A 20,812-nucleotide genomic window follows, 5' to 3' on the forward strand; every position below is an offset into this window, starting at 1 on the left:
GTTTCACAGCTTTAAACAACTATTTAGCACGGCTGGGACAGTAAATGGGAAGGATCGTCGAGAGAAAAATAATTCGTATCTGAAGTCCAGCTGCCTGTCTTTTGCTACAGACAGTGCCTCATGCTTTGGAAGATAGTTGCACACACACCTCTCAATTCTCTAAAAGGTGTGCTCAATGTGGAGATTAATTTTGTGAACTGTGAAAACCCATACACCTATCTGTGCAGCTCCCTTTTGACCCTGATACTGTGAACATTGTTTTCCGGGGGTTAAGAGCTCACTCTTAGCTCATACTACCAGAGGTAACTACTTCTACATCTCTGTGTATGTTTTGGCAGATACACAAGATAAAAAACCAACCAACCAAACAAACAACCAAGCATGCAAACAAGCAAGTTCATATGTGAAAACTGGTGATGAGCTGTCAGATGTGGCCCTTGCTTTTATCTGGACCCACAGCAATCCTATGGCTGTTCAAGTGTTCCATTTCCCTCCATGGCGTTGGCTCAGGCAGGGCCACAGGACAGACAGACACAGTGCTTTGCCACTCTCTCCTGTTCAGCTGACAAAATCTGTGCTGGCACAGTCCAGGCAGGTGACATCTTAACAGACAGTTTCACAAGTTGAAACAGGTTTACTCCTGGTTTCTGGTAGGATTCCAAATGTCTGCCAGAACTGCCTTCTCGTGATCTGTCTGCTAGTTTGGGATGACAGTCTCCTGACTTTTCAGCACCATTTGCGACTTTGGGTTGTAGCCAGAGATGTGAAAACTGTGTTCATGTCCAAGATGACAAAATGAACAGCAAGGTACATCTGCAGACTTCATGAAAACAGTGCAGCAGGAAAGTTTGGCTACTTTTGATTCTTTTAATCCACCCCTACCTCTTTGCACCACTGAGAAACACTCTATTGATTATTGCTGACACTGACAGCAGAGCTCGAATTTTATTTGTTTTAACATCTCAGATGAGAAAGTAGGTTATGATTCATCTCACACAATCTGAGTCAAAGTGATTCCTTAAAAAAAGAAAAAAAGAGAAGAGAAGAGAAGAGAAGAGAAGAGAAGAGAAGAGAAGAGAAGAGAAGAGAAGAGAAGAGAAGAGAAGAGAAGAGAAGAGAAGAGAAGAGAAGAGAAGAGAAGAGAAGAGAAGAGAAGAGAAGAGAAGAGAAGAGAAGAGAAGGAAAAGAAAAAGGAGAAAAAACCAGGCAGTTTTGATATATTTCCACCAAGAGAACAGGCTGGAGGAGAACACTCAGCAAATGAGACAGTGCCATTTAATTATTTTTTTTTTAAACCACATTTCACTATCAGATAAAGTCTGGCCTTTCCCCCAAACTAAACTTCAAATGACATTCAAAATAACCCTAAACGTTACTGGCAAGAGACAAACCATCACATCAAAAAAGACAGCATGAGACAAATGCTTCCAGAAGAAGAATTAACAAATGCCACACTGTGCCCCTTGCCCACCCCTGTGGAACAGGGATTGCTAGACTGGAAAGTAACAGATTACTATGGTGAATTATCAATTTTCCTAATAGCCTTGAACTATCTAAATGCTGAAGTGTGATAGCATTAGTGGGTACATTTATATTAATAGCAGTTAAAATTATCAAGTGTGATCCTGGAGCACTTTTTTCCCCTTTTTTATTTTCGCAGCCACGTTACTAACGCTGGGAAATAGGGCCTGTGATCCTAATGCTGGGAACTTCAGGCCAGTTGTGATTTCTCATCAGACGAGGCTCACAAGTCCATTTTGTTGATTTTGACATAAGGAGTGTGGCCACAGCTGTGGGTAAAGCACAGGACTTGAAGGAATTCTAGGCTCAATTCCCACTTTGCTACTGGTTCTCTGCATGACTCTGAGTGAGTCATCTAAACTCTGCCAGTCAGCCCCTCATTTGTAAATTAAGGACAATAATCATTTCCTGGTCCTTGCTGTATTTTCAGTTGGGGAGCTCTGAGGGATGCATACTGTTTCTTACTTCATGCTTAATTTGCACATAGTGCAGCGTGACCACAGCCTTGCTAGCCGGCTTCAGATGTTACTGCAGTACAAATAAGCCATATTATAACACAGAAGCAACTGGAAATTTAGTGCAACCAGCTTCAAACAATAGGTGAGCTGTTTCCAGTTTTAAAAAAGGGGGAAGGAGGGGAAAGGTTTGTTTATGCCAGGTCATGTGCATAACTTAACTAGAAACAAAGAGAAACTAAACTGTTTTCATGATCCCGAGACAAAGATCTGTCCCAGACTTTATAACTGGAAGAGTGGTTTCTACCTCCAGCTCAAAAAGTGATTGCTTGTATCTCTCTCCACAACTCAGTGACCTAACCAAGAATGTCTTGAGGCTTATCATGCATCAAAGCTCTATCTGAAATTAAAATTATTTCTATAAGACTACAATACAGAAGAACATTCACACTCATTTGTAGACATGCATACATACACCCTGTCCCAAAGTACTTGCGTGTGAGAATGTGGTGCTTACGAGACCTTGGATGGAAACTCCTGATTTCACTCATCTTCATAAAACAGATCTAACAGGAAGAGAGGGAGAACCAACCTTCTCCATCCTGAGTACCCCTAGACTAAGAGTCTACCTTTACCTACTGGTCTTCTTGAGGAGATTCTTAACGAAGGATCCCCTGGGTACCACAAGTTATGGTTTTTAGTGAGGTGATGATGTACTCACAGAGAATGCCCCATGAGACAAATCAACTCATTTCATGTGGGGCAGGAAACATCCATAAAGTAGGTCACACTTTCTCTTCTTAATGACCTGAGTTAGCCATGGACTAACAACCTGCAGCCAAGACTTGATGGCACATCATCAATTCTTCAGCCATTTCAGCCTACAGAAAGTTTACTTTGGGTGTGTAAGTTTATCATAAACAAGCTGGATTCTCTTTGAACTGCTTTGCAAATAAAGGTAGAAAAATTCTCTTTGTTTTCATGTAGGACTTTTAATTTTGGGGGATTTGGCTACTAGCCTCATACCTGTCAGAAAGTGGCTGAGCTTTGCTATCCATTTGTACAGTTCCTAGTACACTAAGGGCCCTATCACAACATAAGAAATATCTACCACCCTCATGGATTGATTTTTTGCCACAGGTATGCTAGTTTTTTACACACGCTGAAGAATCCTGTAGGATATAGCTGTAATTTAAAAAGATACATCCCTGATATTCCATTATCGTATTTCACTCTTCTGAAAAGACAGCAGGAAATTGTCAACTTTCATTTACTGGACAAAGCAAATTCCACTCAGGGCCTGAAACTCACCTTTCTTTCACAGCACAGAGGTGATTATGGAAATCTCTTTGCTAAAACGCAAATAATCTTGATAATCTGCATTTATTCTCCATTTCTGCATCAGATCTCTTCCATGTAAAAACAGAAGTATGTCTAGGTTGAGTGCCAGCAATTCAAGCTAAACCAGAGAATTAAAAACACCAAGGAAGTCATGCTGCCTGCTACCTGTTCCAGTTGGCATTTTATCATCAACAAAGGGTAATTTTGGGTTTGATGAAAGATTTAGATCTCAACTGTAAAGCAATGCTGGTCTCTGAAGAGACTGTGCTTCAGAAACACTCATGATGCAAAATCTCGTCCGCTCTCATATGGATAAGAAGAAGAAAAAGGGAACGCGAGTCTCCTGCTTCCTGGAACAAGTGGGTACCAGGGGCTCAGGCCTTCCAGGAGTGCAACCTTCCCTCATTCCTGACTGCTACATCTGCTTGATCTTCATGATGACATGTGCACTCAGGATTTTGTAAGGCTAAGATCCTTGCATGAAAAGATGTAGGTGCTTAGCTCACAAAACATTTTCCCCACAATTACAGCAGAGCAGGATGTGGATTACATCAGCAGCAAGAAGAATAAAACTTTTGCACCCATTTACACAGAGGCTCACAGCCCCTGCCTCCCTGGTTGCTCTTGCCTTTCTCGTGGCTGAAGATAAATGCACGTAGACATCGTGTATTTTGCTGTCCAGCCACTCACTGGCTTTCTCTTTTTCTCTTCCAGCTTTGGAACCACAAGCAAAAATTCAGCCTGTGGGTTGTGTTGAGAGTCTCCTTATACATTTTCTCTCCAAACTCTACCTGCACTTGCTATGCAAGGATGCCAGCAATTACAAGACTCCCTGAAAGGAAGCTAGACAGGGCTGGCAAGCATTGACAGAAGTGAGACTGAAGAAACAGGCTCTGAAAGCCATTTACCAGGGTAATTAAAGCCCCTGGGGAACATGGGGAGGGTGAGTCCCCTTGCGGCAGGCCACAAGAGGGCAGCTGGATATTGATGGTACCGCACCATGACCTCCGAGTGCAACCTTTGCGGCTGTGCGCAAATGGTAGAATATGGCTCGAACGTAAAAAAATAACTTGAACTACAATGCAGAAAAGGGCCCCCATTATATGTCTGCTCTTCCTGCTTTTGTGAGTGGTTACAGAAGAGAAAATGACTGCCAGCTCATCAGTCACTGAAAATCTAACCTACTACTTTCTGACCCAGATGTTGTTCAGATGAGGACACACGCTATTTTGCACCATCAACCCTGCCTTTAAAAGAAAAGGCACGATGACACATCACATTACCCTGCAAAATTATGATGTAATTATGCTCTTGCAATAATGATGTGCATCTTTCAATGACAACCTTTTCAGAAGAGACCTAGCAGTACAGGCAAGACAACCTAGCAGTACAGGCAAGATGACCTAGCAGTACAGGCAAGATGACCTAGCAGTACAGGCAAGATGTGGTAAATTTTATTTTCATTTTCTGGTGGTGATTCCGATGAACAAAGAGGATACCTGAGCCTCCTAAAGGCTACAGAAATGCCTAATGAAGACAAAAGTGTGATGAAGAACATGTTCAGTTTACAGACACTAGAACTGTTCAGCACACAGAGCCATGTCAAAGGAAATAAGGACACCATCAACTGAAGGAAGCACTACCTGGACAATCTAGTGTGCCTCCTCTGCTCCAGCTTTTTTCCCACATCTTGGACTGCTACCTGCTAAGGCTTGGCCTGTCTCTCAAGAAGTAAAATTAGAAAACACCTTTGACATTAGGACTTTGTCTAGTGAAGGATTTTTAGCTTATGCAGCCTTTCAAGGCTAATGGAGACACAAAGCCAGAGACTGGAAAGTGCCTTGACACTTATTATTCTTGAGTGTGACACAGCATCTCACAGAAAACATTAGAAATGAAGGCTTTTCTGTGGGGGGCACTCACACAATAGCTGCTGTTAATCAGCTCCTGTCTGAAGGACTATGCAGATTAAGTGCCCTGCAAATAGGGTGAAAGGGGAGAGAGGAAAGAAGTTTTGAAAGGTAAAAGGATCTGGCATAGGCCTCACAAGATGTCAAGATGAGAAGCAGAAAAGGTAGTCAAGCACCCTGCTTATGGACCTCAGCCTAACTCTCCCACAGTCGAAGTCAGGGAATATAGCAAATACACAACAAAATTCCATATCCTGAATGACAAACTCTGAGACAAATCGAGGTCCCTTTAGTACACAAACTGATTGTTTTCAGCAGGACCATCTCAGCACCTCTCCTCTCCCTACATGCATCCCCACAGCACACTGGAACTACAAAAGGAGACTGCTAGTGGTGATTCCTTTGATAGCTCCGAGTGCTTATTGTAAAATAACCATCAAAAGTTTATTCCCACCAGCCAGGGAAACTCCTCTGCTGTGGGGAATGACTCAGCTGGGACACAGTCCAGAAAGCAACAGGAGATGAGGGGCCCTGATGGCGCTTTTCCAGTCTTAATCAGCATTGTCTGCATGGTGATAGAGACTGATAAGCTGCCAGAAGTCATTTCTATAAGACTTGAAACAGTGGTCCAGAACAGTTGTAATCTTTGCATGTATTTTGGTTGGATTTTTTTTGGTTGGTTGGTTGGTGGATTTGCTTGTTTGTTTGTTTTTAATACAAAATCAAGGGCTTTAATTTCCCATGGTGGCCAACAAACAATTTTGATAGTTTCATCCTAATCTCTTGTAAATATCCATTTCTCCTCCCTCAACCTTACCCAACTCCCATTCCACAAAGCAGTTTTCAACAAATCAGACATGTCTATCTACAATATCACATTTATCAGCGGGGAGGGCTGTGACAGAAAGAAACTATCCCTACTGCACAGTGCGTTAACACATGTGGGAATCCTTTGTAATAAAAAGGGATTTGATTAAAGACAGCAAACCACCACAGATCAGCAACTGAATCAGCAGTAAAGAATGAAGAGTAGCTTAGACTTAAGAGACTTCAATTTGCTGATCTGCCAAGGACTTCCCAGGAGAAGTCACTCCATAACCTACAGAAGGGTAGGAGGGGACACACACTAGAGATCAGAGTGCTTAGGCTTACTATGGCAGTGTAGTCTTTCAGCAGAACTAAGTGTGGCAGAAAACTCAGCATGTATATTTAACTTTGAAAAATGCAGTGGTTTTTTTTTAATTATTACACTTAGTCATGGTATTTCCATGCTTAAGCACTGCCTTCCCAGTGGCAGCTAGAAGATTTCACAGTGACTGGATCACACTGCTGTGGTAAGTCTAGGCAACAAACAGCTGCAAACTGTGATCTTACTACCCCAAAGTCTGTCTCCTGCATGCTGCTTCTGGCTTTCACCATGGGCCTGCACCCCCTGGGAACACAGCATGATGCATGCTGTGCTGCCAGCTGTGTGTGCCTGCATGAGTGATCACTGCCTAGAACGGTTCCCCCAACTCTGATATCACATTCAGTAATTTCCACCCAGAGAAGTTGCAGAGAGGTTTAGTAAGGACAGATCTGAATAAAGCACTGGCTGTCCTGTTCCTGAACTCAGCTGCCTTGCCCTAATGGCAGTACTAGACTGCATTTCCAGGGTAAAGAGACAACTTCCGTGGCTTCTACTCCTCTTCCCTCCCCAGGAACCTACCCTCTGCCCACACTGACTCCAGAATCAAGATGGTTTGATCAAAAACTAGAGGTACAGCAAGTGAAATTGCAGAGGGAAGATGGTTACAGAAAAGATCCCAGCGTGCTGACGGGACAAGTAAAATGACCTTTCTCTAGCCTGACAGTTCAAATGTAATTATTCCAACAAATTATTTTCATGACTTAATATAACGCCTTGCAGCTTTCTAGCAAGGTTAATTAGATTCCTCAATTCAAAACCTATCTGCTCTTAACCAACTTTTAATATGCTGAAATCCAGTTTTCTAAATTCAAACTAATAAAAGTGATTAGCTGACAGCTATCTGGTATGCTACAATTACCATGGCATTTAGACCTCAGGCAGAAGATATTTAATGCAAATCAGAGTCAATGTCTCTGCCCATTTGTCCTTTTTCTGATTATTTGATCAATGTGCCATATGAATCTTGTAAAATCCATGCTACTATGCTAAACAAATAAAGAACAAAGGCAGAGATATTGGTTGAGACAGTTAAACAAAGTTGAAAGACTCTTTTTTTTCCCTCCCACACTTAATTTGTTCTTTCCACATGAGCTTGAAGTTACTGAAAGGCACTGGCTGACAGCTCAAGTAGATGGGTATTTAGCTCTGACACTGCCAGAATTAGTACAAACTCCCAGTCTGAGCTGCCATATCAAAAAGCTTCATCCCCTGTGACTCCAGAGACCACCTTCTCCTAGGAGTAGCTCACTCTGGAACAAACCTAGGAGGATGAGGGCAGTCCACCTTTTTTATCCAGCTATAAAAAGCAGCTGTGCTGCAGAACTGCTAGTTTTCCTTTTCTTGGGAGATACATAATTAGTCGTGGCCATGTGTCCCAATGGTTGCATGAGGCACAGCATGCTTAGAGCCCAACACATGGTTCCTCTGCACATCAGGAATGCCAAGACTGGACATCACTTCAGAGATGACCTTCAGTGGCACAGACTCACTGCAATTAGATCAGTCAGGTGCAGCTTGTAATTAAACATCATCTGCCTGAGGTAGAATTAGGTTTGTTGTTTGGTTTTCATCTTCTGCCTTGCATCATGTATGATTATTCCACCTTTGACCATGCTATTGCTTATATAAGCATTGGCAAAAATTTCCCTTTTTCTGTCTCCTGATAAATTAAGAGCTACTGGGATGGCACTGATCCGACCTCCTATGTGATAGCCAAACTGATGACCTAACATTGAGAGACATTATGTTCCAACTCTTTGAGCTATGCATCCCTTTTGGATAAAAAGAGCTTTTATGTACCACACTCTCAAACAGAGCAGATCCATCTTAGTGATACAGTATTAGCCTCCAAAACCCAAGCACTTCAGCTTCATAAATACAAGTGTTAAACAAAACTAAAGCTCCACTTCAAGAAGCAATTTCTGAGCTGTGAGGAAAATTAATCACTAGAACAGCTTATCAGGGTAGGTGGTTGACTCACTATTGCTTGAAGTCTTTAAGATAAGATTAGATTTTTTTTTTTTTAAGTTATGATTCAATTACATTTCTGGGAGAAAACAAGAGTAGGACACTAGGCAATATAATGGCAAGATCCTTTCTGACCTTGGATCCTGTGAATCTCCAAGTTCTTTGTTCACCTGTCTACCTTCTTGGGCTATAAGGAGAATGGGCTGGGCCCATCAACCAGCTCCTGCCACTCACAGGTCTACATTAAGAAAATTACTGTAATCAAATCTCATGCTTCAGGGCTTCAGCCATTTGCCTGCAGGGAGTGGAAAAAAGGTTTCTCCCTCTTGCCCACCCACGCTAATGGCTAAATGCAAGTTAGATTTGTTTGGTTGTTGCTTTGCTATTAAAACATCAGAGAGCAAACACAAGTGGATAGGGGCAGAGATGAAATCAAATGCAGCAGCACAGAAAATGCTCTCTGGTTATCCTCTCTTCGGTTAGTCATCTTTGTTTACACCTCAGATCTGTCCTAGTCATCAACTCTGATGACTATCACTGTTTATAGAGAAGACATTTTGGCTGCGAGGGTGGAGACCACAGAAGGTATAGGCACTGATGGAAAATGTGGACTGATATTAACCCCATCTACAATAGCAATGTTTATGAGAACATCCTGACCTTCTTGTGTAATCAGATCCTTGCCACTGCAAGAGCCTTGTTGATTAGTGTAACCTTGATCCCACTGACTTTGTGATTAAACCAAACCACAAAAGCTTCTTTAAGCAAGAAATGTTTTGGTCCAACCAAAATCCATGGCAAACAGACCTAGGGAGTAATCCAAACGAAGTTTTAAAGAAATGATGAAATAAAGGAAGAGAAAGGACACATAATGAATGGCTCATCCACGTCTTCAACTGTACAAACTGCAGTGGTTTGTTTCCTAATAATACTATCACCCAGGCCTCCAAGAAACTAAGCATCAAGACAAGATGCATCAAATGTGCCCAAGGCTCTTGACTTTAATGCAGAGTTCAGAGGCCATATTACCTTTGATTTATATAAAGGCAGGATATATATTTTACACCTACAGATGCCCAAGATAACTCCATTCTATATCACTTAAAAATGAAATGAGCTGCTTATCTTTTTCTAGGTAAGGAAGATGACCTGCTTATGAGCCAACCGGTTCAGATTTGTCTTCCTGAACTCTGTTCTCAGCTAACTGGTCCCCATGCAAAACCAACTGGAATCACTCAAAACTAATTTCCTTTTAATCTATGCCAGCATACAGAAAATGAAAACCCATGCCTTGGGAGCAGAATGCTATTATACTGCCAGGGTTTTTGCAGCTGCAAAGTGAAGGGATGGGGCAGATAGGAAAGACAGTGTACCACACCTGAATTCAGCCTGCTAACATAGAAGCCAAGGACATATGTTGTGAAAATGAACGAGGCACTGAAAAATTCAACTTCCTAATCAGAAAGACTGTAAACATACAGCATGTGAGCATGAGATTTATGCTGAAATTACAGAGGAATTCCTATGGATGATTACACTTCCAGCCCAAGCATGGAGAGCAAATCTATCAGTACTAATGTTACTACATTAATAGCACAGCTGTCAGGTCTCCCTGTTACCAATCCTGGTAAAAAGAGGGGCTAAAGACAGATTGATTCAATGTGATGTAGCACTGCTCACCAAAGTAGTCATCAGAAGGTGGATTCTCCATGTCATACAGCATTTTCTTGGTCAGATGTTCCAATTCATCCTCAGGCCTGAAGGCAGAAGTGCTTGCTGCAGGTCCAGTGCCGGGATACCCACTCTGAAAAAAAAAAAAAAAAAAAAGGAACAAAGAACAAACAGTCTGTGATGTGGTATAAAAGTATTCACCCACAGTAAGAGGGTCTATTGGCTGTTCACTGTTGAACTTTATTCTTCATCTTATTTTTGCTGTTTTTAAAACCCAAGGAATTCACACAGGTAAATATCTCATTTAATGTAATGAAAATGGACTCCTGAACACATCCAGTGAAATGCTACATACCCTCCTAGAATGGGAAATATTCTGTGTCCCATAATTAGGTGTCTACTGGGCAGCACATAATAATAAATAAAGAAGAAAATTATTCTAAGGATAACTTGATACAAACATTTTTCCAACACTGAAAAAGGCTTTGGAAGCATTTCAGTTTGTATTTGGCAAAAGCTTCCATCCCTTAACAACACAATAATAAAGATGCTAGAACGACCTTCCTACATGGTGGAGGATATAGACAAAGATAGACAATCCCAAGCTCCCAGCTATGCTCTCTGATTGTCTGTTTTGACACAAAGTCTGCTCTCAATATTAAGGAGAGCAGAAGCTGCCCCATAGATTTTTAGAACTAGGCATACAGAGGTTTTAATATGTGCTTAGAAAATGAGACCTCTTGGCCTTCATACACTAACAGCTGGCATACACTATTTGCAGTCTGTCTCAGTGAGTCTTCTCCCTGGAAAACAGCAGAAGTACAGGCATATTTTGAGAAGCACAAAAATAGCCTCATGCCTAGAAGTTTCTTAGAAGAAGCTAAGTTTGTCCATAATGAGAAACTCGGTCATTTCAAGATTACAAAAATGCTAACACCAGCTCTCCTTGCATGCACTGCTTTCTTGAAAGACTTGCATGCAAAAACTAACTTATTTATGAAATGCATCACTGCAGTAAAGCAAGTGATTCCATTGATTAATTGCTGCCTTCATCAAGGACTGGACCTTAGATATGAAACTTACGAGGCTTAGTATACAAGAAAGCATTTTTTCATGCTCCATACATACTTAAACACAAAGACAATGCAAAATCACTGGAGAAACAATACACTGGCCACCTCTATCTGGCTTACAGAGACTACATCTGACACAATGAATTTTTATTGAGCCAGTGATACTCAACAGAGAACAGCAGCTTTCAAGCACTACAAGAGAATTAACTAAATGCTTTCACAGGTTTTTCTTTCAGGCAAGGAGGAGATTTCAAATGAGACATCAATCAATGGACAGAAGGTCTCAGAACAGTGCTTAGCAATAATACTTCAATCATCCACTCCCAGAAACCAAACACTGGCATGTTCCTGACCTTGTCATATTTATTTTTCTAGGGCTCATGCTAAGCTGTACACCACCACCTCCCTCACTTGTTGACCTGATCTATCTCTCAGGCATTGCATCCACGAGCAAGGCAGCATGACTGCCTGGCCTGGAAGTGTTGGATTTGCCATACACACACCATATGGCAACGGCAGCCTGCCTGCTAACATAGGAGTATCAAGGGCACAGGGAGATGGATGGCATGGCTCCCTGGAAGAAAGGGCACCTGGAATAAGCCCTAGGTTAGATGAATTTCCCTCGAGGGCTATTTACCATATGCTCAGCTTTCCTGATTGAGAATAGGAGATTGGACCTACCACGCACTCAGGTTTTGCCAGAAATGTTTACTTTTTCTGCTCTAGGATTTTTTCTCAGCAATATTCAAGGATTTTGTGCATTTGTCCAGGATTTTTAGATGCCTAGCAGTTGTTCTGAAGAAGCTGCTGAACATCTAGAAATACTGAATGTCCACATACAACTCAGCAAACTCTGTTATACAAATGCAACCACATTAATGTGTTTGGGTTACCACAACTGATTTTTTTCATATGGGCAGACAGGTCTGTCCAGTGCACAGAACTTGCATTTGCTTTCTAAGTCATGTAAGTGCCATCTTTGTGGGATATGCAATTTTGGTGGGTATAAGGCTACCCAAGACACTAGGAGTTTTGAAGCCAGGTACTTGACCCAGCTCACCCAGACACCTTTGGCCAGTGCTTTGTGGCTGTTTTTAGAAGGATGGTCCACAACTCTTCCATTGGAAATAATAAATACCGTAATCCCCAAAAACTGCTGTTTATTCAGAAGCCAATTAAAGGTGCCAAATGTAAACCATTTAAGCTTGGAACAACCTATTTTTAACCTGTGCCCTCTTGTTCCCAAGAGCTGATCATGAATCTCGCCTGAATATATATTTTAACACAGCAAATGCAGCCAAGGATTTATTTGCCTGAGAAATCAATCTGGCAATTGAGCCTCTTAAAATACTCCATCTATTGTACCTTTTTCAGTTTCCATACAGAAAGGAATGACCACCCCATTGCCTGAGACTCCTTCTCTAGACTTGCATGGGGAAGACAGCATGGGTCAAAGCTGATGATGGCCCCCTTCCCAATAGTTTCCCTATTAGCTATCAGCAGTGCAGCAGGAATGCATGGAAGTGCCATGCTTCAGAGTCTTCTGCTGAGCTCTGCCCACCCATAGTCTGCAACATCACTTTTACCTTTGGACCTTATAACATAAATGGACCAATCCAGAAGGCATAAGCTGCTGTCTGTTCACAGAAAAGGGAAGCAAAATGCATGGAGATGAAGTAATTTGCCTATAATCACGATGGGCTCTATGGCAAAGATAAAACCTACATCCAGGTGTCTTCAGCTTTGAACACAGCTCACCAGGGCTGGACTCAGTGTTGCAGACCTACGCTGGCCACTCCTCGACCCAAAGCTACCCCATCTGCAGGCCACCACCAGCCAGGCTTTGGCAGGATACCCTGGACAGGCAGAGTGTGAAATCTCTCCATCACTTCCATGATGGCTCCCCACACCTCCTGATCAGGGGAACCACTCATGCCTACTTCAGTAAAAGGGCTTGGGCTGTTTCAAACATAAGACTAAAATCTGCAGGTTTTCAGTTCTGACTTTCTCTGGGTTTGGAGGCCACATTGCCTCATACACACAATAAAAAGGCTCCTCTCGTATTTTATCTGCAATGCACTTTTCCAAACCAGGAAGATTTCTTATCCAGTGCCCCAAGTCAGCAAAAATAACAAATACCAACCACAATGTTATGAGATGTTTTAACTTATTTTGACTAAAATGCTATGCTTTTTGGACCAACATTTAAGCAGTGCTAGGCACATCTCCTTCCTCCTCATATGGCACATGCTGACTATGTGCCTGAAGGAAAATGCATTTCATGCATATGAACATGCTGTTGAGTTTGCTGGGGCATGCACACAAACATAGAGAAGTATTTCCTTATTCCAGTCTAAAATGCTTGTTTCAGCAAAACAGTTTCCTTCCTCCTTCTTTGTTAGGTCAGGGTGAAAATATAACTCTGGCTTTCCTGACAAAACAGAGTTGTGTTGCTGTTGTTTATTAGCTTCCTCTATTTTCTCCTGATCTGTACAATGACCAAGCCTGTCTAGAAATCCAATTTGCCATCTAATCTACCACAATTATCTCCATGCATTCTCTTTCCTCTGTGATGCCTGAAAGCACACAAATATATACTTCCTTCGCTAGATGCTGCCTAAAGTTGGGTTCTGAGCCAAACTGCAACATGGCCTTCTGAATTCTGCGAGCTTCACTCTGTCTTGTTAACCACAGCTGTATCAGGGATGATTAAACTGACCCATGAAAACAGAAAAGAGCTTGGGTCAGCAAAAAGCCAGCAGGAGGGACCATGCTTTGGGAGCATGAACACCTGAGTCTGACCTTTGCTACTGCTGTCAAATACCAAGAAAACTCAGTGAGAGGCACGACAACGGCAGCCACGTCTTCAGATGCAAATGCATTCATGAAGAAACACCGTCCTGCATGCTTTGTTAGTGTTTGGGAAACATGCTTAGATGTTTAGGAAAACACCAGCATTCCCAGGGTTAAAACGCTGTGGCAGAAATTATCTTCATGCCACGAGTGAAAGGAAGTGAGTTAATCACTTGGGCCACTCTCAAAGTGCTGCAACAACATCTGGCACATCTTCCTCGTTAAAGTTCAGTTCCTAAAAAGCCAGGTCAAAAGAAGCAGTCGTGTGGAATCACATCGCATAATTATTTTGGTACATGAAGCTGATCCTCGATTCAGTGTTTCTTTACTGTCTGTTTCCTACCTCAGACCTCTCTGGTAATTAGCTCTTTCTCATGTAATGGCTGCCCAGAAAAGGGAGCTCTGTAGTTAGTGTGGAACGTTCACAGACATGAACCTTTCCCATCTACACATAATTTTTACCCAAACAGGTAAAAAGCGCTGTGCAAAATCTGCAAAGACATCAGAAGATGATGCTATGAAGAATGCACAATCATTCAGAGTGCACTCTACGTGGTCATTTTTCTTGTCCATTTGCAAATGCTGTAGAAGCAGCTTCTTCTCTCTGAAAGAAAATAACTTCAATTATGCATTCCCAATTGCAGAAATGTAGAAATTATCTTCTTTTCAGAAGGTAGAATTAGCTCAATTTGGAATTGAAAGGCAGCCAGAAACATTTTTCACTGATACTTACTTTCCCTTTCTTTTTTTTTCTTCTTGTTCATCTGCATAAAGTTAGCACTTTCCTTTCACTTCACTCCTCAAAACTGATCATCAGTTAAATAAACAGTCAAATAGCACCATGGCACACTCTTCATTCAATGGCCTGACAAAGACCATCATTTTTCATTTCAGTTATTGACTGTCCAAAACAATCATGAACTTTGAGACCAACAAGTCCAGCACGGTGCCACATGTCTCATGAGAAACAACAAGATTGCCTGCAGCTGTAATTCAGTTTATAATTAAGGTCAACTGATCTCTCTTACAGAGGAGATGCTCTAGGGGAAAAAAAAAATTAAAAATCTAGATTTATTTTCCCACTGAAAAGTTACAGCTGCCAAAGTACATACAGATTCCTGAAAAGACAATCCAGCCTAGATTCCCTATGACACACATGTTCCTGGATTTACTGCTGGCTGGAGAATAATTCATCTACATCCTTTGAAGAAGCTGCTCTGCACAGGGAGGCACCCTCTGACAGCCAATGATCTTCTGTCCATACCAGCAGCCCGAAATCACAAGTCTTTGGGCAGGCAGGGCCGAGGTCTCCTCTAGGACATGCTGGAGTGGGGCAAGCCATAGGTTCACAGAATCATAGAATCACAGAATGCTAGGGGTTGGAGGGGATCATCGAGTCCAACCCCCCTGTAAAGCAAGACCACTTGGGGCAGGTCACACAGGAATGTGTGCAGGCAGGTTGAGAAGATCTCTAGAGAAGGAGACTCCACAACCTCTCTGGGCAGCCTGTTCCAGTGCTCCATCACCCTCACAGTAAAAAAGGTTTTTTTTCTCATGTTGGGGTTCCCTCACTACCTACCTGCCCTGCGCCATTGCCTCCCACAGCAATCCAGCACAGGTGGTTCTGGCAGCAGAGCACTCCTTTGTCAAATACTAGCTTGCTTTGAAATAAAACAGTTCTGTAACTGCTTCAGAGCTCTAGAGGATATTTTTCTTTATTTTTAAACTTCTTTGTTGTAACTGTATCCTCACTTAGCTATCCATGCACATTCCCAGTCACTCCTATTTTAATCCTGCTAAGGTCCTAGTTTCAATGATCTCTTGTGACAGTAAATTACACAGAATTTAAGCAATACTAATAATTGGAAAAAAACCAATTTTTTTTCTGTTTTAACTTCATAGCTTGCAATTTTGCCTAATTCTTTCTTTTCCTTACATTATGAAACTAGGATGCAGACAGCTGCAAGAGAAGGCATCTTGCCTGATAGTCTTAAAAGGAAGCCAATAGAACTAGAACACAAAATCAGTAACTAGCAGAGAAGTTCCCAGGACTTCTGAAAATCAGGCTGCTCATACAGATACCTATTTTGACTCTCTGGAGCCCAGCTTTTAGCTCATAGTCATGAAAACAAAACCGTGGTCGCTGTGTATTGATACTGAATTCAATAGGATCACCATATATGCGCCCTAATTATTCTGTAAAATGGCTTTAACAATATTTCTCTTTTAATGAATCCATGCCTGCAAAGCTCTCCAAGCTTCTGTGATGTGACTACACAGTGACAGTGTTTTATTAATCATCAAGCACAGTAATAAATGAGCACGACTGTTTTGTCCTTGGACTGTATTCTATTATATGAAAACAAACTAAGTAGCTTTTCTTGCTATTCTTCACATTCTCCACGGTGTTTTGAATCTGGAAGGGCTGGTTATTTTTTTGCTAGGTGGTGTAAATGTTGGATAATCTGCAAACACTGCTTTCTGCTGCTTGCTTCTGCATTGAGGCCAACCGAGTTAAATGACAGCTTCCACTTCTATTGTATAGAGTCCTTGTTTCTGCTAGGCACTGTGGTTTGCTTATAAATTTGAGGTTAACAGGAGATAAGCTAGATTTTTATGGAGCAACACTCGCCATTGCTCATTACAAAAAGAAACCCAAACATCTCCAAGTAATAAATATTTCACATGTTATCTCAGGAAATAATAGATTTAAGCTATATTTCAAATGAGAACACCTATAAAATACTACGTTTTCATGTCCCATTGCTGCTTAAATGCATACACAGAAATAATTGCAGCAGTGCCCGATCTTGCCTGGGGCTTCTTGGCCCCATCATTACAGAAATACACTTTACTTGTCAAGGCTTATCTCATATGAGAAGGGGTGGCTGCTTTGTGTTTCCCTATTAACCCCACTTACTCTGCAACAAACATTTTAGGCACTCTAAAAAACAAAGAGATGGGAAGTCAAGGCACAAGCTGCATGGTTCTCTTGAGAGGGAGAATGAACTTCACCATGATACCAATGTATGGATAATGAGATTGCATCATTTTAGCCCCATGTTTTTGGCTGCCAGAGCTTGGTCTGCGTCATGAAATTACATCAGGAGGTCCTATACTTACCTCTCTATTTGTTTTAAGGCTGAAGGCTTTATTCTGCTCTAAGCTGCTTTCCTTTCCACATCTCTCTGTGCTCAGAGTCAAGCACTCTCTTACTTCCATGCATCACCACCAGCAGTAAAGATCCTACAGGCTGCTTATCAACTCCTCTCCTCTTTATGTTGTAATACTGTAGGCTCACAGGGCTGCCTTCAAAGCAAAGCATTAATTAATTAACCGTTATATTTGCTGCTATCAGCAGGTCAAAATCTGCATTTCAAAGTAGGAGCCATAACCATCCACAGGAGATGACAGTGTCAAAATCTTAATCCCAAACTGTGCACAGAAGTGTTGCAGATGGGTTTGAATTTGCTTCTTGACACCTTGGCTACACATCTTGGGGTACATAGTGCCACCTAGGGCAACTTGCTTGGGGAGATGATGAGCATCAAGACCTATCTAGAGCTTCCTTGTGTAAATCCAAGGTAGCACTACTGAAAGACATAGAATTGTGGGAGACACTGGCCAGAGCACACAGCAATCCAAAGCTGGGCTCATGGTCTCTTCACTAATCAACCTGCCTACTTATAGGACAATCACAGGGGCACACTTAGTGAAAATAGGAATGTTCCAAAATTCATACTGATGGAAGAAGATGTATTTGCTCACATAGTACAAAACTAGCCACAATAAAACCACTGGAAAAAAAACATACTGTCCTAAAGCCTGCTCTTCCAGAAGCAGCCCTAAACCCAAGGAAGCTCTGTTCTTTCTGAAGTTTTTATCTTTCAAAACATTTCACAAAGGCAGAGATCAACTGTTTTCACAGACAATGAAAAATGACACTGCCTGCTGGGTTTACACACACCCCCGGTGCAGAGCCTTCTCTGGTGGCTCAGGGCAATGAGGGAGCTCCCTGCCATTCACCATGTGGTGCTGGGGGAGGGTGTTTGTGCAGTGAGCACCACCTGCCTTGTGGTTCAGGTTCATCGCCTAGTGAAAAAATTGGCTGTCCCAGCTGCAGTGCCTGATCAGGTAACAAAAAAGGAAGTGCTGGGGCATCACTTGTTTCAAAAGAAAAATAACTCTCACCATTTTAATGGTACTAATTTTGCATGTGAAACTTGCATTCATACTGTATTAACAGTTTAAATATAGCTTTCTTGCCAGATGCCTGAATATGCTAGAAAAGATACTTAAAATATGCAAAGTGGGTTTCTGTTTTAATATACAAAGAAACTCAAAATCATATCACTTTCCATCACCAAGACAGGTTTCGATCTAAGGCTTTTTTCATGTGAAAACTCTAACAGCAAACAAATGGTTAACCAAATGTGTTTAACACACTGTCTGCAGTCTCACTTTTAGTCATCTGTGACATGGGCCATTACACTTCCCAGGACACCAATGACTTAAATGAAGACTACATATTTTGCTTAACATTAAAGGATTATATATATAAATTACAGTGGGGGAAAAAGAAGCTTCTCAGACTGGAGCAAGTGCTTGACTGAGCATCCACAGGATTGGAGGATAGGATTCCTGAGTTTTATCCTCAGCAATATTCTTAACCAGTCTGATCCTGCACCCTGCTGTTATAAATGGTGTTCATAATGCTTGGCTGTCTCAAGAGAGTTTGAGAGTCTCAATGAATTCTTGATTACAAAATGCTTTGAGATCCTTGAATGAAAGATGCTGAATGAGTACAAATTATGACTATTATTAATTATCTATAGTAGCCAAAACTGTGCCTACATTTGGTCTTTTAAGATTGTAACATCTTCAAAACAAACACTGGTCTCCCAAGTCTTGTTGTATAAATACAAGCGATAAGAATAATACTAAACCCGATAAATAGTGGGGCAAAAGCAAATTACATTCTTGCTGGACTCAGAAAGTTCTTCCTTATCTCAGGACCAGAAGATTTTGCCATTTTACTCCTGTTCTGATCCCAGAATCACCTGTTCTCATTTCCTCACGTGTAGCTGCTTTTGCTCTAAAAGCTTCTCTGGTTCTCTTTTAGCTCTGCACAGACTCTGTTTCTTGAAAGGGTCGCAGAAGGATCTCAACCCCTGTTAACAACAAGGACAAGTTCCTTTGGAAAGCGGATGGGGAGCCCCAAACACGTCAGACAGTGTAAGTGCTGAGAGTGATCCTTCATTTGACTTTCAGTCTCTCAGGTGACTGAGTGAGGGAAAAGGAAGCAGAAACTCAACAGACAGTCCAGACATCCGCATACTGCCCAGGCCATCTACTACGCTCACCCCTCAGACGAGGTGCGCTTTGACAAAAATGTATTCCAGATGACACCTTTTCAAGTGATGCAAGAGGAAAGAGAATTTGCAAATAATAATGAGAAGATTGCTACTCTTAGAAGTCACAGGGAGTGCTCATTTGCTTCCACCTTGAGGACTTGTGGTGAAAGATTGTAGAGGAGAGTACTAAAAGGGTACTGGCACAGCTCAAAACAATATGTAAGCAGTAAAGATCAGACTTCATCCTCTAACTTCTGCATCAGTTAGAGCACTTCTGTATTTTATACATCTATATGGATGGTTTTGTTGCTGAATTGCTTTATACACCTTGAAGTGACTGAAGGTTTACTGCACTTAGAGCAGTTAATTCTCCTCATGTAGAGCCCTCTGCAGGTATCCCTGGGTCACCTAAATCTCAGCTTGGCCATCTAACATCATGTCAGGTAGAATCATAGAAGAGCATCACAGAATCATAGAATGGTTTGGGTTGGAAGGGACCTTCAAAGTATTATTTAATTTATAAGGAGCAATCATCCAGACCATCAGTGTTGAGGCTCAGAGCAGCTCACACAAATCACTTCTACCAGCCCAGCCTCTCTTATCTCCAGCCCAAGCCAGAACAATGACCTCTTCAGAAAATTACCAGACTGGAGGTGATTAAAAACTCAAGATCCCTCTTGATGTTTTGTGGAATGGAGATGCCCACCAAAAGTAGGCAAGTTTACTTGCATACCTAGGACTACCTGCCCACATTAGAGTCTGGGAAAGTGGCAGCAAGCCCATGGTGCAGTCCACATTACAAGTTATTAGCTGTAGCTTGCAGGTGCTCCTGTGATGCTGAGCTGTGCCACACAGAATATACAATGCACTGGCAGTAGGGCAAAAGGTGGTGAAATTAAACAGTTCCATGAGGAGCAGAGGAAATTATACACAAGAAAAGAAGGAGGAGAGAGTGAAGAGCTGCAGCTCCCAGTGAACATCCTCTTGATAGCCTAAGCATTGCTGTTTTAGAAGAGTCTTGCATGTTTCGTTATCAATTACCTCAGAATAATCAGAAAAAAAATTTCAGAACAAAGCAGTGCCAAATTCCATACTGCACTTGGGGGGAAAAGGGCAGGATAAATGCTCATCATCTAGATTATCATTTATTTCACCCAATGTACTTATGAAAATGACCCCCCATTTGGCTCACAGTAGTAGAAATTTCTCAGAGTCATAATTTTCCTGTAATACAGTCCAAGGTAGTTACATATTACTCAGATAAAAGCTCCAAGTTTCCCTTGAATAACTGTCTCTGCTCCAAAACTTCTCACAATCAGAGACAGGTGATTGGGCAAGAAAAGGGCAAGAGATGAGAAATTATTTTTCCCTCAGAGACAACCACAGGATGAGGACCCAGCATATCCCATCTGGTGGCCAAATTGTGAAGGGGAGGCAAAGGAACTGGGCTTATGGACTGTTGAAAAACGCTGTGAGT

General features: G+C 41.8%; 1 protein-coding gene across 6 annotated transcripts in view; it reads right to left on the bottom strand.

Moving 5' to 3' along the window:
- The window catches only part of LPP (LIM domain containing preferred translocation partner in lipoma), a 212,868-nt gene that overhangs the window by 62,131 nt on the left and 129,925 nt on the right, over positions 1-20,812 (bottom strand). For 5 of the 6 annotated variants that reach the window (XM_054386024.1, XM_054386028.1, XM_054386027.1 and 2 more), the window contains one exon: positions 10,065-10,188. In XM_054386024.1, coding sequence (XP_054241999.1) covers positions 10,065-10,188 — 124 coding nt within the window. The remainder of the gene's footprint in view (positions 1-10,064; positions 10,189-20,812) is intronic. The other variant, XM_054386029.1, reaches the window with a different exon arrangement.

The sequence above is a fragment of the Indicator indicator genome, chromosome 13 (genome assembly GCF_027791375.1).
Source record: "Indicator indicator isolate 239-I01 chromosome 13, UM_Iind_1.1, whole genome shotgun sequence".
NCBI classification, from domain to species: Eukaryota; Metazoa; Chordata; class Aves; order Piciformes; family Indicatoridae; genus Indicator; species Indicator indicator.